General features: G+C 41.7%; 1 protein-coding gene across 9 annotated transcripts in view; it reads right to left on the reverse strand.

Annotated features, from left to right (window-relative positions):
• The window catches only part of ELMO1 (engulfment and cell motility 1), a 589,784-nt gene that overhangs the window by 447,865 nt on the left and 115,988 nt on the right, over positions 1-25,931 (reverse strand). For all 9 annotated transcript variants that reach the window (XM_027539543.1, XM_027539544.1, XM_027539545.1 and 6 more), the window contains 2 exons: positions 3,240-3,280; positions 2,133-2,205 (listed from right to left, as the gene is read on the reverse strand). In XM_027539543.1, coding sequence (XP_027395344.1) covers positions 2,133-2,205; positions 3,240-3,280 — 114 coding nt within the window. The remainder of the gene's footprint in view (positions 1-2,132; positions 2,206-3,239; positions 3,281-25,931) is intronic.

Below are 25,931 nucleotides of genomic sequence, written 5' to 3' on the forward strand. Positions count from 1 at the left end.
ATATCGTATCCTAAATAGTAGAAAGCCATTCAGTCTTTTCCAATATACCCCCAAAGTCACAATATTTTAGTTACCTTTAAAAAGTGGATCAAGGTAAAGTGACACAGTCTTCTGTTTAAAGGAATCAAAACAATACATTCAACTGCTAGCATTTAACTTTTATTTATTTACATCCTCTTTATCTCATAAATAGCATGCAGATTATATAAGTGTTAGGGGAAGCACACTGATTGAAACCGCCCACCCTGGCCAGGCACCATAGTAACCATTTGCATGAGCTGTTTTATGACAGGAGATCCTGATAAGGAATATGGAACTAATAAGCCACGACCAACCAGAAGAGTTCGGTAAAGGTCGAAAGGAGACACCGCGTGTCCGTCCACTTCCCAGAATCCCTCTCACTAGCATCCACCTTGGCTGAGCGATGTGTGCCCACCAGGAAGGACTCTGAATTAGAATGATTGGCCAAAGACCACCCAGAATCTAATCCCATCACCATAAAACCCGAGACTGTGAGCCACGCGGCAGAGCAGTCCTCCTGGGTTCCCTTACCCTACTGCTCTCCACCCGGGTGCCCTTTCCCAGTAAAGTCTCTTGCTTTGTCAGCACCTGTGTCTCCTCGGACAATTCATTTCTGAGTGTTAGACAAGAGCCCAGTTTCAGGCCCTGGAAGGGGTCTGCCTTCCTGCAACATAAGTATAAAATAAATTAAAAATCTTAAGAAAGTGAAGCAAGAAGAAAAGAAAGACACAAAATTGAGTGCTTATGGAATAAATCAAAGGAACAAGTACAAGTAATAAAGACAATACAGGCCAGGAAATCTAGGCTACATGTTAACTCTTAGCTTTCTGGCCATCAGTGTGCAGAGGAAAACATGATCAGCTATGAAAATTCCAGGACCCATCTGGGAAGAATAAGCAATTTCTAAGAAGCATTTTCAGGCCTCTGGCTGTCTTCCCTTCAGGCTGGACTGAACACTTGTTGCCTCCTCAGGGTAGAGAGGGCAGTCACAGTGGGACAGACCCTTATTAGTGCCTCCACCCTCCACCACCATTTCATTCACAGGGAAGCTGAAGATCGCTCTAAGGATTGGGACAAAGCAAGCCAGGAGCCATAGGCCACCCAGTTCTCCCTTTTCTTGGAGCACTCTGTATTCACTCCTGTCCCAGAGCTGGCCAGCTTCCTGTGATGAAAACTGTTCACAGACCCATCCTCTTCCTCCCCACCAACCCGAAAGGCCATCAGCTCCATGAGGACAATTTTGGCTCCTACGCGTATCAGTGAGCTCTCCATAAAACTGAGCTGAATACTAAACTTCTCCATGAATTCCCCAAAGGAAAAGTGATAAAAGCACAAAGATCTGAATTGGCTTCTTGGTCTACGGTTTATCACTCCTGAGATTTTCGCTAAGCCACCTGACTGCTCCGATTCAGTTTCTTATCTGTTAACCAAAGCCAATGCGGTTTCCACCACAGGTTAGTCTTGTGGACGAAATCAACAAACAGATGTAAGGAGGCGGGCCCAGTTTCTGGCACACAGCAGGTGCTCAATAAATGTTACTTTTCCCTTCTACACAGAAATCTCTAGGATATTAATTGTACTTTCTGCTACAGCCACTATAGTATTCACAATCCTTCTCTCACTTTCAATTTTCCCAGTTAAAATCACCCACGAAAAAGCAGAGTTCCCAAGAACCACAGAACACTCAATGCCTACACAATGCCACCTTCAAAATGGTTTTTGTCATTGTTTCAATAACTTTAAGCAGGGCTTAGAGGTTATTCTGAGGAACAAAAAAAAGTCTGAGAAAGGAAAGCTTGACTAAGTCATTAAGTATCAAATAAATACTTAAACCAAGCAATAAGGAAGAGAGATCATTAGTAAATTCACTGTTAGAAGGCAAATGCTGTTGCTAAAACAGAACACAGAAACATATTTGGTCTTTACTCTTGAATGGGCTAAATATCCCCTTGTTAATACTAAAGTAGCGGTTGGTTGCTTTGCAGACTCTGTTTTCGTGAGAGATGTAAAATTTAGACCAGCATGTTTAGTCTTGAGCAGAGAAAACATCAGCTATGTTTTAATTTCCTTTAAATATAAGTGTTCCAGATTAAATAACGTGGATGACCTACCTTTTCTGTGATATAGAAGTTTGAACTATCAGCATGCTGCAGTGCAAAGTATTCATGGTTTGCAAGGGACCATCTGAAAAATGCAAGCAAAAGCTGATTAAAAAAACAAAAAAGAATCATTTTCATGTTCATATGATAGACTTAGATGAACTTAGCACCCTGTGATTGGAACTGGGCCAGTACCCAAGATATGCACAGGGCAGTTCCTAAAACAAAATGACTTTAGCTCCCTTATCATGACCCTGAGACCAAGATCTTATTCCAAGCCTATTGTTCACCCTTTAAGTATTTTATCTTCACAGCTTTGAGGGAGGGCTCATTAAATATAAAGTTCCATTCTTCCCTATGATGAAGGAGTAAGTGGAGCAGAAAGAGGAAAACAAAGGAAATGAATGCTATTTAAATTTTTGATAATTGTTACATTTCAGTTGTCTCTGTAGTCTACCATCCCCAATCAGTATGCCTGCTGTAGACTGGAACATTTCAGTTAAGAATTGTTGTTGTTTAGTCACTAAGTCATGTCCCACTCTTCTGTGATCCCACAGACTAACTCGCCAGTCTCCTCTGTCCATTTAAGGATCGCAGGTCTTAAACAAACTCCAGGTAAAATTCTATTCATAGTTCTGCCTTAAAAATTCAAAAAACCTCAGGCAACTTCCATATGCATGGATTGTTAGAGCAGCCCAAGAGAAGTAGGAAAGCTCACTATCTTTGTGAAGTTCCACCCACTGATCTGTCTTTTAAATTATTTTATCTTCTGTGGGGACCTGAGTGGTCTTCTCATTTTATATCAGATGAAGTGTGCACTTAACTTCGGGAACTTAGACTGCTTCCTGCTGAATAGGATGAATGAACCACATCTTTTCAAAGTAAATAAGATCAATCCCAATGTCCACATATCAGGACTTCTACACTTCCCACTCTTTGAGAAACAGAGAGAATGTTTTGGTAGAAAAGACAAGGAAATATTACACAGTAATTCTTGGTGTCTTGAGGCAAGTCAAATAGTGACTTAATGAGTAATATTTAACAATTGCACAAGAATATTTTATTTGCCTTTCAATATGGTGCCTGGAGCTCCCTGGATAAATCCTGAGTAACACTTACCCATCACAGACTTCCTTTATTATTGCAGACAGTGGTTTTTTCTGAAAAATAGAAAAAAAGGAAATACTTTCTGTTAGTTTCATTTCATCATTTTAAGCTCTAAAAAAAGAAGAAGAAGAGGCCTAATAAAGACACTTGAGTAAGAACAATTTACATTTTCTATTCTTGGTTGTTGTGAGTTTGTTTTTCTCAAGGTTAATAATCGACCAGCCATCACCACCAACTGCATTAATGATGTATTATCCTTTGGGTCCCTTTTTTGTTGAACAAAATATACATCATATTTCACTTGAAAGTGAAAGTGTTAGTCGCTTAGTCATGTCCAACTCTTTTCAATCTCATAGACTGTAGCCCACCAGGCTCCTCTGTCCATGGTATTGTCCAGGCAAGAATACTGGAGCAGGTTGCCATTTCCTTCTCCAGAGGATCTTCCTGACCCAGGGATTGAAACCAGGTCTCCTGCATTGCAGGCAGATTCTTTACCATCTGAGCCACCAGGGAAGCCCCAGTATTTAACTTAGCCACATTAAAATCAGGATGAAACATAGTTTTGGTCAAAGATCTCATAGGCAATAACAACCTACAAAGTCAATTGATCACCAGAATTCCTCAAGAGTAGTACATGGGTTCAGAGAAGGTAATGGCACCCCACGCCAGTACTTTTGCCTGGAAAATCCCATGGACGGAGGAGCCTTGTAGGCTGAAGTCCATGGGGTCACTGAGGGTTGGACACGACTGAGCGACTTCACTTTCACTTTTCACTTTCATGCATTGGAGAAGGAAATGGCAACCCACTCCAGTGTTCTTGCCTGGAGAATCCCAAGGACAGGGGAGCCTGGTGGGCTGCCGTCTGTGGGGTCGCACAGAGTTGGACACGACTGAAGCAACTTAGCAGCAGCAGCAGTACATGGGTTGGAGAAGGCAATGGCACCCCACTCCAATACTCGTGCCTGGAAAATCTCATGGACAGAGGAGCCTGGTAGGCTGCAGTCCATGGGGTCTCGAAGAGTCAGACATGACTGAGCGACTTCACTTTCACTTTTCACTTTCATGCATTGGAGAAGGAAATGGCAACCCACTCCAGCGTTCTTGCCTGGAGAATGCCAGGGACGGTGGAGCCTGGTGGGCTGCCGTCTATGGGGTCACACAGAGTCGGACACGACTGAAGTGAATTAGCAGCAGCAGCAGCAGTAGCAGTACACGGGTAGGACAACCAGTAGTTTGGCTTTTTGCAAACAAGCTTGGATGTAGGGTAATTTTATGAGAACACGAGGCAAATGGAGTATGAAGCGTAGTGACATTGTTCCTACAAAGTACATAGAATTCTTCCCACAACTGTGGTCCCGGCAAATGTCAATCATGCAGCAGCTTGAGCAGGACACACGCGAGTAACGGGACCATGACACCATGTGCTGTGGTGTCAACTGGCGGCTGACTACAGCTGTACTCTTGGCCTAATAGCCACAGCTGTGCTCTGCCTGCCTCCAGATAGAAAGAATGTAGTGAAGAGACACAGACAGCTCATCTAGAGATGTTGAAACTCTTTCTGCTTTGGATGTAAACAGACCCCAGCTGTCTCCTGGGATGGGCAGGAGTGTGTCTACCAAAGGAACACATCACAGACAAGAAACAAATGGGGAAGAGAAATCAAAGAAATACAACACATGGTCCTGGATTTTCAAATACAACCACAGAATAGCATCTAAACACTTTCTCCTCCGGTCCCTCTGCACACTGTGGTATGGCAGAAGGAATTTGAATCAAGCAGAATTGGTTTAAATTCTAGCCGTGTCAACTTGCATGCAGTGAGACTGACAACTTCCTTAATTTGCTGAGCCACAACTAGCTTATCTGCAAAATGGGCAGAAGACCTACCCACTCCTCAGGGTTGTCCTAAGAATTAAATGAAAATTAAAATAAAGGGCAAAAGCCTCAAAAAAGGGTTAGGGCTCCACTTCTTTACTCTCTCGTGTCACTAGAAGAGCTTGATCTCCTCTTTGCATCCTTGCCCTCGGACCCAACGTTGCTAGGTCCCCCTCTTGGTTAATTCCAAGCACCCCATTCTTCACAGTCCTTCCTGAGGGCTTCAGGGCCCCGGTAAAGGCTCCAGTGCTGCCCTCAGTGTTCCTCCAATGCCCTCCTGCACTCTGGAGCGTAGGGTCTATGACTAAGCCCACCACCATGTTTTCAAAAGAACGTCTGCCTGCAACTCTAAATGCAGTGGGCAGAAGAGGGACCGAGAATTGTGGAGGGGTGGAAAGACAGTACATATTAGCATTTTGAGTTAATCTCTTTTAGACTAAGATTAGAAATGGAGATTGGATTCGACAATGAGGTTACATGTTACAACTTGAGGCCTTTGCAAGAACTTGTCCATTGTTTACAGCTCTGGCTGTGAGTCAAAGAGCAAATGTACACTCCCAACCAAAGGAGAAAGGAGCTTTAGGAATAAAACTTTTTTCATAAATTGAGGATTTTGCACTTCCAGTTGTCAGAGACCTCTCCAGGCTATTAGTATTTCATGAGGACCTACCAGTCTCCTAGATAAGCTGCAGTCGTTCAGATGGTAAAGAATCTGCCTGCAATGCAGGAGACCTGGGTTCAATCCCTGGGTTGGGAAGATCCGCTGGAGAAGGGAATGGCAACCCAATCCAGTACTCTCACCTGGGAAATCCCATGGACAGAGGAGGAGCCTCGCAGGCTATAATCCATGGGGTTGCAAAGAGTTGGACACAACTGAGTGACTGACACTTATTTACCTACCAGTCTCCTAACTCCCCCAATCTTCTTGCATCCTCAAAACTAAAATATAAATAACAGGGTCAAATTTCAGACTTAAATTATATTGAAAGGACAGATCGAGCCAAGAAAGTATTGCTAATGATGTAGGAGAAGGCATTTAAATTACTGCTTTCAGAATGGGAATCCTTAAAGTCTAGGTAACTTAGAGGAATTCAGATTTTAATCCAGGTCTAATTCATAGTTTCAGAGTCAAATTTGAACAGACAGAAGTGGGCTTCTAGAACTATTATATCTAGAACATTCTGAAGTTGGCTATATGAAAGGAGTAAAGACTCTGGAAGAACAAAGTTTAGAGATTTAATAGAGAAAGATTAGAGTAAAACTTCAAACCCCAGAGGAAAAGGACTCACAGTTAACATAACTGCAGCCTCACCAATTGAAATGAATGCTGTGTAAGCATGGGCGGGTCCCACTGCCTGCATCCTACACCCGCCCCCTCCCTTCTTTACATGTTCCAATGAAACACTGAACTCCACCACCCAAACCTAATTCCAATGACTTCACAATTTTCAACTCCCTTAATTCGTCCACATTTTTAATGTCATTACTACCTTCTTTTTGAAACCACCTTTCCAGAGTTGCTGTATTGCCTTCCATCTCCTACAGTTATAAGCAATAATCCTCTGATAAAATCCACGAGATCCTTCATTATTTGTTTTACTTCTAACTTCAGATTTATGTTTCTATCTCTTCTGTTTTCATTCAACTGGTCAGTTCCTCATTCATTTCAGCTATCCCAAGTCTGCAATCTGATTCCACTCTTAGAAATCTCTGGCAGCTTGTTAGAAACAGCATGTTAACTCTCCTTCAAGCATCTTATTAAATATACAAACAAAAATCATTACTCTCACGATTCCCTAACCCAAAAATAGCATGTCCCCACCCCAAAATTCTCGCCATCTCAGTCATGATTTTTTCTATGACACCACTACAGCCCAGAGCATCATTAACCTTTATTTCTTCACACTCTGAGTCTGATTTGTTACAGGTAGTATTACATCTTCCTCTGTGACATTCATATCATTACTTCTCACCTCCTCCAAATTGCTCTTCTAAAATCTTAGCATTCCTCATTCCAACTCCTACCAGATAAATCATACCCCAGTTCCTTCACTCTTAATTCTGCTTTCTCAGCCCCAGTGCCTTTCCTGAGGAACAGCCCATTATTACTGGCATTAACTACTTGCCATAAATTTCCAGTCAAACATTACACTGGCCTATCAAACACAGATTCTGGTCTTGCATTAGTTCCTATATTTGTATTACCTACGTCTAGTAGTTCTCTCATGTAGATTTCTAGAGAACTTATCTTTGCCTTCTCTATTCTGTGAAATACAGATATCTACAAGACACTGAGTCTCATCAATACTTTGCAAAAACCTCTCTCTGCTTTATCCCTTCCAGACCTAAACTACCACCTTTGGTTAAGAATTCTCAGGATCCTGGCATCAGATCCTTGCAAATAAGTCTGTACATCACCAGTTTCTTTCTTTCTAATTCCTGCATTAATTATAATTAGGTAAAATTAGACTTTCCCCATAAACTTTGCTCATGTTGTTCTTTTGCTCTAATATCCACCATAGATCTTCAATGACCACCACCTGTATTGTATAAATCTTTTAGCTTGTCATCCAAGGCCTTCCAGAATCTGGTCTCAAGCAATCAAACTGTCTACTAATGTTGTACACGTTCCCCATACTTTTGGATTAGCTAATGATTCATCCAAAAAATCCCACCCCCATATTTTTACTTTATGCCATTTTTTAAATATTATTTTTGGCTGTGCTAGGTCTTCATTGCTGTGAAGGCTTTTCTCTAGTTGCAGTGGGGTCTACCCTCTAGTTGTGATGTGCAGGTTTCTCTTTGTGGTGGCTTCTCTTGTTGTGGAAAAGAGCTCTAGGGCTCGTGGGTTTAATAGTTGCCGCTCCCAGGCTCTAGAACATGAATTCGATAGTTGTGGCACATAGATTTAGTTGTTCCACCGCATGGTGGGATCTTCCTGGATCAGGGATCAAACTCATGTCTCCTGAATTGGCAGGTGAATTCTTTACCACTGAGCCACCAGGGAAGCCCCAGTGTTTAGGCACTAAAGTTGTCCCCAACTCTTTGTGACCCCATGGACTGTGGCACGCCAGGTTCCTCTGAACTTCCACCATCTCTCAGAGTTTGCTCAAATTCATGTCCATCGAGTCAGTGATCTCAACGTCTGTTGGCCCCTTCTCCTTCTGCCTTCAGTCTTTTTCAGCATCAGGGTCTTTTCCAGTGAGTTGGCTCTTTGCATCAGGTGGCCAAAGTATTGGAGCTTCAGCTTCAGCATCAGTCTTTCCAATGAATATTCAGGGTTGATTTCCTCTAGGATTGACTGGTTAGATCTCCTTGCAGTCCAGGGGACTCTCAAAAGTCTTCTCCAACACCACAGTTCAAAAGCATCAATTCTTCAGCCCTCAGCTTTCTTTATAGTCCAACTCTCACATCCATACTTGACTACTGGAAAAACGACAGCTTTGACTAGATGGACCTTTGTTGGCAACAAAGTCCCCCTATACTTAGCGTATTAAATGAATCACTCCTAAGGACCTAGTATATCTGTCTTACTTTCTTGTCCCTTGAAAACAAGGTATCTTACAGTTCACAGATGCTAACAGGATATAAGAGGAAACAATATATTTCTGTTAAATGGAAAATTCACTTACTTTATTTTTTTTAAAAAAAGAACCAACAGAAAAGCCTTGACTATAAAAGTAAACCATTTCCTAAATGCCCATCAATAGATGAATTGATAAAGATGTGGTACATATATACAATGGAATATTACTTAGCCATAAAAAGAATGAGATGAGTCATTTGTAGAGATACGGATCGACCTAGAGAGTTTCATACAGAGTGAAGTAAGTCAGAAAAATAAGTACTGTATATTAACACATATATGTGGAATCTAGAATAATGGTACAGATGAACCTGTCTGCAAGGCAAACATAGAGACATACATGTAGAGAACAAATGTGTGGACACCACAGCGAGGGGAGAAATGGGGGATGGGATGACTTGAGAGATTGGGATTGACATATATACTATGACTACTACATAAAAAATAGGTAACTAATGAGAACCTATTTCTAATGGAGAATCTTCATTGGAATGACTGATGCTGAAACTGAAGCTCCAATACTTTGGCCACCTGAAGTGAAGAAATGACTCATTGGAAAAGACCCTGTTGCTGGGAAAGACTGAAGGCAGGAGGAGAAGGGAGTGACAAAGGATGAGATGCTATTCAACTGGATAGCATCACCGACTCAATGGACATAAGTTTGAGGAAACTCCAAGAGACAGTGGAGTCAGAGGAGCTTGGCCTGCTACAGTCCATAGGGTAGCTATGTATACATGTGTATACATATAGCTCATTCACTTTGCTGTACAGCAGAAACTAACAAAATATTTTAAAGCAAGTATATACTCCAATAAAAAATAAGGAAAATGATTAATGCATATTAAAAAACAAAACAAAAGAAAAAAAACAACCAACAACATCAAAGTAAACCATTTCAAAGTATAGCCTGGATTAATCAGCACGAATCCCACTTCCTACCATGTAAACCACTGTGGGGTGGCTATAAGCAGCTGCTTAGACATGTGAAGGTTGTCACCACTCCCCACACAGACCGCTCTGTGATTCACAGCTTGGGAGAGAATTGAGCCAGCCAGCTGATGAGGAGTATAATTCAACAGGTGATAAAGCAGATACCAATCAAATGATTGTCACCATCCTTTAGCAAGGCCACACAGGTGAGCAGGAACTATTGCTGTAAACAGGGATGGAACAAGATACTCCCAAATACACTATTTTGGTAGCAGTGCTTTGCTCACTTTCTATATAAAACCTTCAATCTGACATGACCTCCTTGCCTGACTTAAATTCTAAACTAAAGTTTGGCTCTATGTTTTAGTTAATATTTGTTCAGGTTACATAAGATGTTTTTATAATAATGCAAGTTTCACCTGAGGAAAAGAAAGCTTCCAAGGCATGCTTGGAAGTTCACTAAAACTTGGGAGTAGGGTGACAAGCGCATTGCCTTAGTAGCTTTCTGTGGACCCACAAAATATTTGCCTTTCATCTCACTGAGAGAAAAGACTAGAAGAAAAGAAAATTTGATCTAAAAGGATAAAAACTGGCTCTTCTATGAGTCCATAAACCATAAAGGAACTAAAATAAATTCTATACTCTATACAAATATATCTCCATGTAAAATATCAAGGCAAAATTATTTTAATTGCCTGAGCGTGTTTTTGTAACTTAACAAAAATCATAACTAAATCCCTTAAGCTTTTTGTTTTGAAGGTCAAATCGGTCTTCTCAGACTCAGTAATGAACTAAGATGGAAAGAATAGAAATGTTTTTAAGGATAACCCAGAGGGTTAGTCAGTTACCAGATTTCCAAGTGCAGGTGACTGGGAATTAAATAGACTCTCCACTTGTTCCCTTTAGCAATGGTGAGGTCATTGTTCACCACATGAAAGTATTTCTTCTCTTTATACTAATTGGAGAAAATTTCAATAATGACACAAATATTTTTATTCATCAAACAAAGTATGCATTTCCAAATGAATTTTATTGGCAAAGTACTATGTGCCAACAATTATATTCATGGAGTAAATAAGCTTTTTGTTGTTGGATTTGTTTTTTAAATTTATCCCTCCCTTTTAAACTCTTACTCTCCAAAAGAATTCCTTTATTCAACTTAATTTATCATAGACTACATCCAGAAAGCCAATTTCCAGTACAAAAAGATTTTTATTTACTTTTCATAAAATCACCTAGATTCCTGAGAATGGTCAAATTCACTAGCAATTAGCTTGTGATCTATATCTCTGCCTCTGTTCTCACATGGTGTTCTCTCCTCTTCTTACAAGAAGGATGTAAATCCAGGGTGATTCCATCACAAGATACACAATTATATATATAAAACCCCTTTTTCAAATAAGGTCACCTTTTCATATTCCAGGTGTTATAATTTGGACATACCTTTGGGGCCACTGTTAAAACTATTGCAATTGGGTAAGAAAAAAAATATATATATATATTTTTTAAGGATTAGGGAGAAAAGAGAATGCACCCTTTTCTCCCTAATCCTTAAAGTGGGTGTTGGTCCTTCACTTTTCTTCCTAAACTCTTTCTTGCTTTTAATGAAATGCCAGTGTCCCAAATCCCTGAATCCATGCCTCCCACTATGACCCCTCTTCTAAGGTCTGATCCTGCATTTCCAACAAGCCCTGGTGGATCCACATAAACGTCCTGCCACCTCTTCAAGGTTAGCACTACATTCTCTTCCTCACTAAACCATATCCTCCTCCTGTCTCACTTTTATCTAAAAAAAAAAAAAAATATATGTATATATATATATATACATGTATTTATATCTCACTCTCCCTGCCCAAAGCTCATGGTTCCTTTCAGACATGAGAGGGCCCCCCAGAAGAAACATCCTTGGGGATCTCCAGTTGTTTATTTCAGAGGCTGTGGAGTCCAGCCTGCCTTGAGGCACGTTCCCCGGACACAGCCCAGCTGTTGCCCCTCGTCCGTGTCCCCTCGCTGATGAGTGCAGTTCCCATTCAACCACCTGTTCCTGCCTGTTGGCAGCGCACTCGGCCTGGGGATACTATGCGTCCCAAATGCTCACCTCAGAGCTCGCAGGTCCCCTCTGCCCACATTTCTGCCTTGACACTCGCCTGTGGAGACTGATATCTCCCTCATCTGAAGTGATACACACTGGTCAGCAACTATAAATTGTGGGCTGCCGTTCCTACCTCTGACATACACTTCTCAGGCCCATGTCTGTCCTAAAAAGAGCACCACATCAGAAAGAAAGCTTGGCTTCTTCAAAACCTTATTTATTTCAAATGTTTTTAAAGATATGGGGTGGGGGTATGCTTATGAGATAGCAGTAGGGACACCAGAAAAGCACTCAGAATGCTGAATTTTTATCAACAACTTGCTTTTCTACATCTTACCCCCAATAAGCACTGGAATAACTTTAGAAAATGATTTCCTGGGGTAGAACCCCAACTTCTGCAGCCCCTGGTTTTGTAGCTTTAGGCTTACTACTTCTCCTCTCAATGTTTCCATTTTCTTTTCTGAAAATAAAAGTAGCACCTCATTTGTAGAGTAGTGAGGACTAGTTGAGAGGATGTTATATCAAACTCTCAAAACCGCACCTGGTACACAGCGAGGCACTGGATACGTGTTACCTCTGAATAGGTTCTTTCATTTTGTGTATCCAGCTTGGACACTTTGCAGGTACTTTCTTTAAATGTCGGTTAAGAAAATAAAATACATGAATGAATGAACATCCAGTTCTTCTTCCTTCTTCCTGGAGTGACTCCAGCCCCCAGGGCTGCCTTTGGCACTCATCTCATCCTGTTCTTTACTCTTCAATGCATTTTTGTTTCCTCTGCCAACCAGATTATACACATTTGGAGGGAAACACTGCCTCTGAGACTCACCTCTGTCACTTCCCAAGCAAATGGCTGCTAGGCTACAAGGCGCGCAATTAATGAACTTTTCTTTTTTAATTAAAAACACATCTTTTTTCAGACTTTCAGCTTCTTTCCCTTTCTTCTGGTCTCTTCCAACTGCCTCTGAAGCCCAGGCAGAAGCTAAAGATGGAAGACAGCAAGAGAAAGGCAGGAGCAGTCTCCCATCACCACCTCGTAGCCACTCTGCCAGAGGGCCATTGTCAGACAGCCCTGTAATTGCAAAACCATTTTCCACCAAGACTGAAGGTTCTTGGTCCCAGACTATTATAAAGTCTTTCTCCAGTGCTTTCAACGAACGTGACAGATGCTTTGGTTTGACACTCTGAGGTGGTACAGCACAGCACCTGGGATTTTTACTTTCTTTTATAGACGGAAATTCATTGAACATATTCTGCCCAGCAGTTATGAGTGATGTTGGTCCAGAAAGAAAAGAAAGCCAGCTCCTAAATGTCAGGACACCTCTGAGAAGGGATATATGCATGTTGACTAAGATGTAGCCCACAATGTGACTTGGGAAAACTTGCAGGTGCGGTAAGTAACCCATCTAGTTCCCGGAGGTGCCTCCTGACACCATGTCAAAAACACCAGTCATTTTTACAACAGCTTTATTCTTCCTCCAACGAGCCTGGTGACTGCTCTCCATGCTTCCAACCATATACCTTTAATAAGGAGGAATCAGATGTCTCTGAGAGGTGTGTATGAATATTCTGTTTTCCTAATAGCTGCTTAGATAAACTGAAAGTTAATGACAAAACCACACTTCCCTGAGGCAAATTTACTAAGAGCTGGTTCTTGGAAAGCACACATTTTGACAACAGTTTCAATGGGAATCACTGACACAAGATTCCAGTGACTGTTAGAAATGACAGAGGCAGGGGGTGAGGGGAAAGGACGCCCAACTCCGTCTCCAAAGCAGTAAAAACTACGTATCCCATTAATTTTAAAAATAGAAAGATGACACTCTATGACACCTTTTTCTCGACAGATGATTTGTTTCAAAAATAGTTTACTAAAAATGACTTGTTTCAAGCTTTATGAATCTAATTAAATATTAGATTCAGCAAGACCAAGTGCAATCTTTGCATCATAAAAATCACCGGACTATGCAAATGAGCAGACACAAAAAATAATCAGTACTCTCACTCAGTTCAGTTCAGTTCAGTCGCTCAGTCGTATCCGACTCTTTGCGACCCCATGAATCACAGCACGCCAGGCCTCCCTGTCCATCACCAACTCCCGGAGTTCACTCAGACCCACGTCCATCGAGTAAGTGATGCCATCCAGCTATCTCATCCTCTGTCGTCCCCTTTTCCTCCTGCCCCCAATCCCTCCCAGCATCAGAGTCTTTGGTATGAGGTGGCCAAAGTACTAGAGTTTCAGCTTTAGCATCATTTCTTCCAAAGAACACCCAGGGATGATCTCCTTTAGAATGGACTCTCATTAGTAATGAGTTAAAGAGGAGGAGAAGGTTCTCTTTCTCTTTTAGGTCCTCTGATATACCTCTGCTCAGTAGAAACTGTATTCTGCTTCAATTGGAAGCAAAACTGCAATTTTAGAAAATGACAAAAATGTAGAAATGAACAATGCAAAAATAAAGCCCTACTCACATCAATTATCTATTCTGAGTCTTCTTCCTTCTTCTTGAGTATTTTACATTGTCCTAATACCAATGTTACTATGGATATAATTTTTTTTTCCAAATTTCAATATCTCAGGCAGCAAAAACAACAACTTTCCCAACTACTATATCCTTCTCTACCTTCCTTAATATCTGTCTTTTCTAAGAAGTGCTCCCAGATAATTCCAGCCTGTCTGGTGGGCCATTTCATTCCACCACACCTTGAGTCAGTTCAGTTCAGTTCAGTCACTCAGTCGTGACCAACTCTTCAGGACCCCATGAACTGCAGCATGCCAGGCTTCCCTGTCCATCACCAACTCCCGAAACTTACTCAAACTCATGTCCATCGAATCAGTGATGCCATCCAACCATCTCATCCTCTGTTGTCCCCTTCTATTCTGCATTCAATCTTTCTCAGCGTCAGCGTCTTTTCAAATGAGTCAGTTCTTTACATCAGGTGGCCAAAGTATTGGAGTTTCAGCTTCAGCATCAGTCTTTCCAGTGAATATTTAGGACTGATTTCCTTTAGGATGGACTGGTTGGATCTCCTTGCAGTCCAAGGGGCTCTCAAGAGTTTTCTCCAACACCACAGTTCAAAAGCATCAATTCTTCAGTGCTCAGCTTTCTTTATAGTACAACTCTCACATCCATACATGTGAAAAACCATAGCTTTGACTTAGACAAACTTTTGTTAGCAAAGCAATGTTTCTGCTTTTTAATAGGCTGTCTAGGTTGGTCATAACTTTTCTTCCAAGGAGCAAGCGTCTTTTAATTTCATGGCTGCAACCACCATCTGCAGTGATTTTGGAGTCCCCCAAAATAAAATCTGTCATTGTTTCCACTGTTTCCCCATCTATTTGCCATGAAGTGATGGGACCAGATGCCATGATCTTAGTTTTCTGAATGTTGAGTTTTAAGCCAACTTTTTCACTCTCCTCTTTCACTTTCATCAAGAGGCTCTTTAGCTTTTCTTCACTTTCTGCCATAAGGTATGTCATCTGCATACCTGAGGTTACTGATATTTCTCCCAACGATCTTGATTCCCACTTGTGCTTCATCCAGCCCAACATTTTGCATGATCTACTCTGCATACAAGTTAAATAAGCAGGTGACAATATACGGCCTTGACGTACTCCTTTCCCAATTTGGAACCAGTCTGTTGTTCCATGTCAGTTCTAACTGTTACTTTTTGACCTGCACACAGATTTCTCAGGAGGCAGGTCAGGTATCACTTGAAGAATTTTCCATAGTTTGTAGTGATCCACACAGTAAAAGGCTTTGGCATAGTCAATCAAGCGTTCTGGGAACTCTCTTGCTTTTTCAATGTTCCAAGGGATGTTGGCAATTTGATCTCTTTGAACCAGAGATCAAACTGCCTTGAGTCAAGTGTTCTCTTTTATACGGAAATGAGTGAGTGATTCACTCTGTGACTCAATTCAGGTCCTAAGGTCTGCCTACCTTCTCTTCTGTGAAATAGTCCACTTACTAGTGTTAAGCTCATATGTGGAAGGTTAATCCTATTTATGTGCATGGTATGAAAGGATTGATAAAAAGTCAGACAAGCTGGATAGAATAAACAGAAATGACTGCTGACTGTGATGGATAAGGTAATAGCAGACCAGATGGGTAGATATGAAAAAGCCAGATAAGCTCTGGAGGCAAAGTAGGGTTCAAGTTCAATTTAAACACAGGATTATGAATGTTTATCAACTGCGAAGAAACTGACATTAAGACAGCTGTCAAAAGAATACTAAGCCATAGCAAAGAGAGTTTTAAGAAGTAAGTTTACTTTTTTTTGACTTTTTAGTTCCCCTTCTTCTCCTTCTTGTCTCTCTGTGCCATGTAGGTGGTTTACTGTTTGAGTGGATGAGTGGTTTACCATGAGAGGATGCACTAGCACCAATTCACCTTTCTTTTTGAAAAAGTTTATTTATTTGGCTGCATTGTGTCTTAGTTGTGACACATGGGCTCAGTTGCCCCACAGCACCTGGGATCTTAGTTCCCTGACCAGGGATCAAAGCTGCGTCCCTTGCATTGGCATGCAGATTCTTAACCACTGGACCACCAGGGAAGTCCTCCATCCTTCTTTCTTCAGTGGTAATGGATGTGCTGAGAAACGTGCCAGCAAGTAGTGGAGAAACATGGGCTTCTAGGTCTCAAATATATGTCTCATGAGTGTGACCATGGCTATGTGAGGCTAAACCACAGCCTGGAAGAACAATAAAACAGGCTCTTCTGGAAGGATCTGAAATAGGCAAAGAACTTTTAAAATTGCCCTACCTTTGACATACCATTAACCCACACTTTCATTGTCTATCATTATTTGGTCAGCCCTTCTGATAATAATGATAATAGCAATAGCTGTCATTTACTGAGTGACTACCATATCCCACTGCAAGATGATGTTACTGAGCCTACATTACAAATGAGAAAACTGTACGAGGATCTCAAAATGTTAAATAGCTTGCTCACTTGTCTCACTTCTTTTTGTATCCTCTGTCACTATCCTGTGCTGTCCTAAGTCACTTCAGTCATATCTGACTCTGTGCATCACTATGGACTATAGCCCACCAGACTCCTCTGTCCATGGGATTCTCCAGGCAAGAATACTAAAGTGGGTTGCCATTCCCTTCTCCAGGTCACTATCCTAGGCCATGACATAATTATTTCTCACTTGGGCTACTGCAACTAATTACTGTCTAACAAATCTTTCTTATTTAATTTTATTTCTCACAAAACAGTTCTTCAACTTTGACCCTCTAAAAATGCAGATCACATCATGTGCGGTCAAACCTTCTGCTGAGAAACATTCCTTTTTTTCCATAACTCTTGGACAGAGTATTGAGTCCATACAGTTCCTCATGACACACCGTCTATCCATCCAGTGGGCCAAATCCAGAGCCCCGTGTGGAATTTGTTTCAACTCCAAAGAAAGAAGGTATTAGGCAGGATCTCAAATATTACCTCTCCACCATTTCTTCCATTCTTGTTCTTTATTAGTAGGATTGCCAGTTAGACACAGGATGGGACTTCTTAACCTGTCCTTTCAAGATAACTTCACACTTGTATTTTTTGTTCCTTTATCTTTTGGAATATATTCTGGATGTATTCCTTACTTCCAACCTCCAAGTTACTGGTTCTCTCTTTAGCCAAACCCACCATAGAATAACTCTGTGTATTTTACTGCTTTTTTCCTGTTGTAGAGTTTTTCTTACATTTTATTTCTTACTTTTACATTTCTGAGATTTTCAATTGTTTCTTTCTCAAATTTATCTATTCTCAATTTATGTCTACCCATTTTATGCGCATAATTTTCTGTTTGTGAAGATACTATTCTCTCTCTTTTAAAGTCCTTCCTTTGAGGGCCCATGACACACTTATTCTTAAGTCCTCCCTTGAGCGCTATGTTCCTCCACATTTACCAGATAGAATAGAGCCACCTGGAGCAGCAGCAGCCCGTGTGATAAAGAGGGACCAGATGCAAGTTTTCTGAGGTAACTGACTGTCTAGAAAGGCTGAGGGAAAGAGGAGAATCTAGGAAGACATGCAGTTGCAGCTTCAGCAAACTGGGTATATGTTCATACATCACTGAGAAAAGAAATTATTAAGGAAAGCAAAACTGCACAGGTTTGGGGGTGGAAGGAACAATGGGGACTGATTTTGACTATTTTGAGTTTAAGGTGCAAGAGGCATCTAGATGGTCAAAACAAGTAACAGATGGACACTGTTCATATGGGTCAGGAGGTCAAGAATGATGTGACAGTGGAAATTATGAGCATCTTATGGTGATAAGGCTGATGAATGCAAATAGATCACCACAAACTTGTTCCAGTGTAATGATCATGGCTCAGATGGTAAAGCGTATGTCTAGAATGTGGAAGACCCAGGTTCGAGCCCTGGGTTGGGAAGATCCCCTGGAGGAGGAAATGGCAATCCACTCCAGTACATTTGCCTGGAAAATCCCATGGACAGAGGGGCCTGGTAGGCTACAGTCTATGGGGGTCACAAAGAGTCCGATACAACTCAGCAATTTCACATCTCAAAGTCATTTGGCTGTCTTTTGATTACGGAATGCTTTGATGGAAGGATAAAAATAGATCTTCATAAAGTCAATTCATACGATAAAACAATATATTTAGAATGCGTGGTGGGGACAAGGGGAGGGATGTTCTTCTCAAAGGGCCACTCCTTTCATAACTGTATTTAATTGCATCATCAGACAGAGAAGGTGTAAACATCACCTATTTCCTTTGCTCCTATTCTTATGACTGTCCCACACACCAGGCACTGTACTAGGCACGGGGAACACACATGGCCTGTGCAGAGCATCACATAATGAATAAGTGGAGCCATATGGACTGTTACAAATGCATATAACAAGGGCCTGGATCTGATCTGAGAAATCAGATGACTTCTAAGGAGTTTACATTTCATCTGGGATCAAGAGGGAATGGGAGTTAGATGAGCAGAGAAATGAAAGGATGGTAACTTCCAGTTAAAAGAAAAATCACATTTGTAAAGGCTCTGAGAAGTGTGCAGTTATGAAAGAAAAAAAAATTCACTTATAATTAGAACCAAGATAGGAGTTTGGTGGAAGTTGCAGTAACTCTAAGCAAAGCTGGTGAGGTAAGCAAAGGCTGGGGATAGCAGGTTCGTAGCCAGAATGTCTAGATTTTATTCTAAGTGCAGTGGGAAAGCACTGAAGGTTGCTAGGCCTGGGAGAATGCCTTAGAAGGGAAGTAAGAGTGGAGACCAGGAGGCCAGCCGAGGAGGCAAGTGGAGGCAAGCGAGAGCAGTGAGGATCAAGAATGGGGAGGGAGGAGGGTTCAGGATGGGGAACACATGTATACCTGTGGCGGATTCATTTTGATATTTGGCAAAACTAATACAATTATGTAAAGTTTAAAAATAAAATTAAAAAAGAAAGAAAAGAAAAAAAAAGAAAAGAAAAGGTAGACAGAATCAAGAACCACTGAGGAGGTAAATTCCACAGGATTTGCTATTTGAGAGACTTTAGGAGTTGCAGGGGAGGTGGTCCAGCACCATGGTGGTACCACTGACTCAGAGGACTCATGAGTACATCTGATGGAAATTCTAGGAAAAAAAAACAACAACCAGAAAAGCACATATTTCTTTCCCCCTGAGGCTGCTCTCATTCCCGAGAAGTTCTGGGCACCTTGCACAGGTCTACACACCCCTAGAGACAAAGTGCAAGCTGCCTTTCTCTAGAACAAAGCACCTTTTTAGGAGAAGCCAGAGTCCTGCTTCATGCTGAAAGCTACATATTTATATACTCCACCACAAACTGCCAGTTGACCTAACAGGAAAACAAAATACACAGTGTGACATACACGAAAGGTTCTAGAAATGTGAGATGTCTTAGTCATCAAAACCTTAAGGAAACATGGTTGATAAAAGGTTCTGTCCCGAGTTACCCAATCTGCTCTTAGTGACAGAGCTGAGGAAGGGAAGTAGACGGAGGAGAATATCACCCTACCTACCTAGAAAGCAAACTGAAATCTGAAGTTCATCTTCAGAGAAAAAGCAGAATGCTGGAGTTCATGCTTGTGCAATTAACCTGGGTTCTCAGCTAAGGGGAAACATATGTTTTCCATCTTTCTCCTCCAAAGCATGGCAAACTCTAAGATTTTAAGAGATTATACACACTCTCACATACAAAGGGAGAGAGCTAAAACCAGAAAGGGAAGTTCTTCGGTCACTTTATATTAAAGGAAGTTTAAGAAATAGCTGTTACGATACCAAATCCAACAGTTGCAAAAATCAGATGAGCCATGACTTTTCCTGTCTCAGTATCATTCTACCTAGTTATGACAGCACAAAACCCAGCAGTGTAACATCACACAGGCTTCATCACACTTTTCTTGCTGCTGCTGCTGCTAAGTCGCTTCAGTCGTGTCCGACTCTGTGCGACCCCATAGACAGCAGCCCATCAGGCTCTTCTGTCCCTGGGATTCTCTTAAGCGGGACCAAATAAACTCTTGAAAGTGTCATGTTTGTATTCTTTATAAAGTAAGAAAAAGCGAAGAACTATTAGGACCATTTTACTGAAGGAAGCATTAAGGACTCCCTAAACATTACTGTGGGAGCCAGAGGCAGCACCAGCAGAGAGAAATGTATAGGGCCGCACAACAGTTTCTAAATCTGTGTCCAAGAACATCAGCATTACTACGAAGCTTGAAGAAACAGGAATCCCCAGCTCTTGAACCACATCTACAAATAATCCTCTCTGTGTTCAATACGTGTCATAAACAATTCAGATGCAGAACCAAGCTTGGAGCCACTGATTCAGTCCCCCCTTGATATGAGGAAATTTGTCCACCACCCAGGGGACATTGGCACTGTCTGGAGACACTGTTGGTCGTCACAGATGGGGGAAGGAATGCCACTGGCATCTAGTGGGTAAAAGCCAGGATACTGCTAAAATCCTCAAATGCAAAGCACAGACCACAAAACTAAGACTTCTCCAGTCTAAAATGTCAGTAGTTCTGAGATTGAGAAAGTCCAGTGTAATACAACCGTTCAGGAAAAGAGTTCAGGACAGGCACAAGACTTTTCATTTCTGCAGGGCAAGGGTAGAACCTTGTTTTCCAGAAATTCAGTCTCATTTTCTTGATTCTATGGGATCTTTTTTATTATGAACACTGTGGCAAAATACACATTACATTAAAATTACAATCTTAACTATTTTTAAACATACTGCTCAGCAGTGTTAAATACACTCAAATTGTGTATTCTATGTGACTGCAGGGAAGTCAAGAGATACCTGGAGTAACAGGCAAATTTGGCCTTGGAGTACAAAACAAAGTAGGGCAAAGGCTAACAGAGTTTTGTTAAAGAGAATGTACTGGTCATAGCAAACACCCTCGTCCAACAACACAAGAGAAGACTCTACACGTGGACATCACCTGATGGTCAACACCAAAATCAGATTGATTATATTCTTTGCAGCCAAAGATGGAGAAGCTCTATACATAAGCAAAAACAACACTGGGAGCTGACTGTGGCTCAGATCATGAACTCTTTATTGCCAAATTCAGACTGAAATTGAAGAAAGTAGGGAAAACCACTAGACCATTCAGGTATGACCTAAATCAAATCCCTTACGATTATACAGTGGAAGTGACAAATAGATTCAAGGGATTAGATCTGATAGACAGTCAATCCTGAAGGAAATCAGTCCTGAATATTCATTGGAAGGACTGATGCTGAAGCTGAAACTCCAATACTTTAGCCACCTAATGCGAAGAACTGACTCACTGGAAAAGACCCTGATGCTGGGAAAGATTGAAGGCGGGAGGAGAAGGGAACGACAGAGGATGAGATAGTTGGATGGTGTCACCAACTCAATGGACATGAGTTTGAGTAAGCTCCAGGAGTTGGTGATGGACCAGGAAGCCTGGCGTGCTGCAGTCCATGGGGTCGAAAAGAGTTGGACACGACTGAACTGCACTGAACTGAACTGAACATGATTGCATCTGAATTCAGAATGTTTATTTGGAGCTCAACTGTTTTAGTTCACCAGGCTCTCAATATTTAAATGTCTTGGGAATTACAGGTTTTTAGGCTGAAGAGATAACTTTAATGCACTTAAGGAAAGTTTGTATTATTGGTTCCAGTCTTGCTTGAAACATAAGAAAATGGTTCTATTTCATGTATGACCCTGAAAAAAAATCATAATTGGCTCCTAAATGATTATTAAGCAGGGCGCTGAATGACTACCTCACTGAATCCCCACAAAGTCAGGAAGGACCCAAGAATATTGACAGTTCATCCTTACAAAGCAGGAGGCTTGTCCCCTGTCACACAGCACTTAGTAGCAACCCAGATTTTGAGTCCAAATAAGCCCATCCAAAGGCTGTGCCTGTAAGCACCAGGCCAGTCTGCCCCTCCCAGTGTCCAACCCCAAAGAAACCCCCACGTTTCAAGGCTCTGTCTCATTTCAGGTGGGCTCCTTCAATGATAACCCAGACCATTCACCATCTTTTCCCTAGTTTTTAAATAAATTCAGACTTGGCTTTCATCATACACTGTGTCCCAGGAAGTCATCTTGTCAGTGGATGGAGGAGGCAATCCGGCAGTGGTAGAAGTGTCTGTTTAAACGAGGCTGTTGTTACTGGTGTGAGCCATTGAATGGAGCCATAAGGGATGGAGAGACCCAAACAGAACCACCGAACACACAAAATCAGACAGACAGCGAAGGACAAATACTGGTTTGATCCCTGGGTCGGGCAGATCCCCTAGAGGGAGCAAACCACTCCAAGATTCTTGCCTGGAGAATCCCCATGGACAGAGGAGCCTGGGGAGCTACAGTCCATAGGGTTGCATGAGTCGAACACAACTGAAGTGACTAAGCACACACACACAATATCACTCATATGTGGAATCTACACACACACACACACACAATTCAATTTCCTAGAAACAGAGGGTTGAAAAGAAGTTGCCAGAGGTTGGCGAGTGAGAGAAATATGAAGAGATTGGTCAAAGCATACAAACTTTCAGCTGTAAGATGAACATGGCCTGAGGATTTAATATAAAACATGGTGACTACAGTTGATAATACTGTACTGTATGATTGAAACTGTCTAAGAGAATAGAACTTAATTATGCTCCCGACTTCCCTGGTGACCCAGTGGCTAAAACTCCGCACTCCCAGCACAGAGGGCCCAGGGTTTGGTATCTGTTCAGGGAACTAGATCCCACATGCCGCAACGAAGACTGAAGAGCCTGCCTGCTGCAACTAAGGCTTGGTGCAGCCAAATTAATAAATAAATATTTTTAGAGAAAAACAAATGAATTGTTCTCATCCTATGTCAATTGTACCTCAATAAAGCTGAAATGAAATTTAAAAAAGAGCTACCAAACAGAATTATGATTTAGTACAAACGGCCTGGATTTTTTAGTGTCACCCAAAAGTGAAAGTGAAGTCGTTCAGTTGTGTCTGACTCTTTGCGACCCCGTGGATTGTAGCCCACCAGGCTCCTTCCTCCATGGGATTCTCCAGGCAAGAGTACTGGAGTGGGTTGCCATTTCCTTCTCCAGGGGATCTTCCCGACCCAGGGATTGAACCAGGGTCTCCCACACTGCGGGCAGATGCGTTAACCTCTGAGCCACAAGGGAAGCCCAATCTGGATTCAGATCAATAACATCCTATCTGTGTGATCTCAGGTAACTCGGAAAAATTATGAAATGAGAAGTGTAAAGCCTGCCTTGCTAGGCTTTAGGAAGGGGATGAAGTACTCCATGCAGGGCACTTATGACACTGCCGGGCACATCATATGTGCTAATTGGATGGTATACATTATTATTAATATTACCACTATTACTAGTACTATGTATAGAATGAGTTAAACTCCTGTGTCAAGCACAAAAACTTCAATGCGCTTTATGCAATGAGTGAGCCATTAAAAGGTCTTGGGTAAATCAAATTTATGCATATTGAATTATATCTTAAATATATTACAGAAATAGGATAGCTTAAATATACTACAGAAATCAGATAGTTGAGGGAAAACCATGAGCAATCATTTTGTGCACGCTTGCCTAAAAACACATGCATCTATGTTCCTTTTAGAAAAATAAAATCTGCAACCATGTATGAAGAGGGGTTGCTATTGTAATTTCTTTCTGTTTGAAGAATGGAGAATACCAATGTTTTATTCTTATCTTTACTACTCACGATTCAAGCCAAAAGTCATCCCACAGAAAGAGACCAATGTGATGGCCTGCAGAATACAAATGTATATAAAACAGACTGACCACCAGAAGCTTATAATCTACTTCAAAAGACTTAGGCACATTTTAAAAATGTAAATAATATCAGGCTCAAGTTATGTTAACTGTAAACAAAATCTACAGGCAAAGAAAACGATATAAGGAATTAAAAGGATGGGACTTCCCTGGCAGTCCAGCAAGCAAGACTCTGTGCTTCCACTGTAGGGGGTAAGAGTTTGATCCCTAGCCAAGGAACTAAGATCCCTCATGCTACGTGGTGCAGCCAAAAAAAAAAGGGGGGCGGGTAGGGATTAGAAGGATGGAGAAACAACTGCATTACAACAGAACTGAAAAAGACTTGAGCAGAAAGGAGGCTCTGTGTGATGCTAGCAATGCCAAGATTTAGAGTGGAGGGAGTAAGAGAGAGCAGAAGAAAAGTGCATGGGGGAAAGAAAAGTGCAAATATGGGCAGGTACACACACTCGTAAAGGGGCGGTTTGTCCAAAGCAAGAGGGTACTTGAGAACTGTTCACAGCACATGCAAATACCTTGAACCTGGGATAATGTAAGAGAAAATCACAGCAGGACATGAAGCAAGCCAAGGAATCTGACAAGTCTCAGGGTCACCAGGAAGCTCACGGATCATCCATGACTTTTTCTTTTAATTGTGGTATACTTTCTTCAAACAAAATCTTTCCCCAAAGCATCCAAAAGTGAGAAAAGGTCAACAGCCACTGCTGTGGCAGAAGTGGGCATGGAGACCCTGGAGGCCTATGGCACACACCCTTCACCCTGAACCATTTGAGGAGGATCTGCAGAACTAAGGTTGAAAACCATGCATCTCTTTTCATCATCCCTTCTGGGCAAATACACAGCAGAGAATATCTAAGGCCCAGATTGGAGTGGTGGCTTTCTGGCTTCAGTGTAATCCTTGTAAAGAAAGGCATGGGGGGCAGAACAGAGGCAGGAGGAAGACAGTGCAGCAGACAGAAGAGCAGGTGGCAAAGAGGTGGGAGAAAATATTTTGGAGAAATACTAGGGAGCCAGTGAATATTCCACAGCATGAACTTGTTGTGTGGCCAATTAGCATGTTCCTTTATTACTAGGTGATGCCTCCCTCCCACTTGCCCTTTAACTTTTTCTCTTTCCTAAATATTTACAAAGTCATGCAGAAAAAGAAGGATAAAGGTGGGAAACCATTCACGATAGAAGGGCAAGTAAAAAAGAAAACCTGAGCATCTCATTCTCTTATTGGATGAGAACTTGCTTAAATGAGCAGCAGAAAAGCCTTTGCATGCATGCTAAGCCACTTCAGTCATGTCTGACTCTTTGTGACTTTATGGACCATAGCCCACGAGGTTCCTCCATCCATGGGATTTTCCCAGCAAGAATACTGGAGTAGGTTGCCATGCTCTCCTCCAGTGGATCTCCCCAACCCAGGAATCAAACGTACATCTCCTGTGGGTCCTGCATTGCAGGCAAATTCTTTTACTGCTGAGCCACCAGGGAAGCCCAACAATGCCTTTACTGTGCAATTACTCTGAACTGGGCAGTGTCCTATTCTTTTCATACATTTTCTTTAATCTTCACAATGATCATAAAAGTGGTGACTTATTATCTTGACAAGACGAAGATAATGAGGTTCAAAGAGGCTAACTGGGTTCTCACAGAAAGGGGGCCACTGGGCCCACCCCACAGGTTTAAATGTCCCGGAGCCCACATCGTGTTTGTTAGGACACACTGCATTATGCCTCTTGTCCAAGAGCTGGGGGTTCTACACGCTTGACCGAAAAATATCTGTTCAGAAAGCATTAGGTTAACGGGAAGAGTGGACAGGAAGCCTTTTTGGCTCTGTATATCCAGACAATGATCACCTAAAACCGCAAATGGTTCCTGAGGTTGAAAGCCAGCAACAGACAGTGAAGACAGGAGCAGAGGCCGCCGCCATAAACAAAGAAGCTAGATGACAGCTCTTTTGAGAGCCTCATATGATAGAGCAGACTTCA

Source organism: Bos indicus x Bos taurus, chromosome 4, assembly GCF_003369695.1.
Source record: "Bos indicus x Bos taurus breed Angus x Brahman F1 hybrid chromosome 4, Bos_hybrid_MaternalHap_v2.0, whole genome shotgun sequence".
In the NCBI taxonomy this organism is placed as follows: Eukaryota; Metazoa; Chordata; class Mammalia; order Artiodactyla; family Bovidae; genus Bos; species Bos indicus x Bos taurus.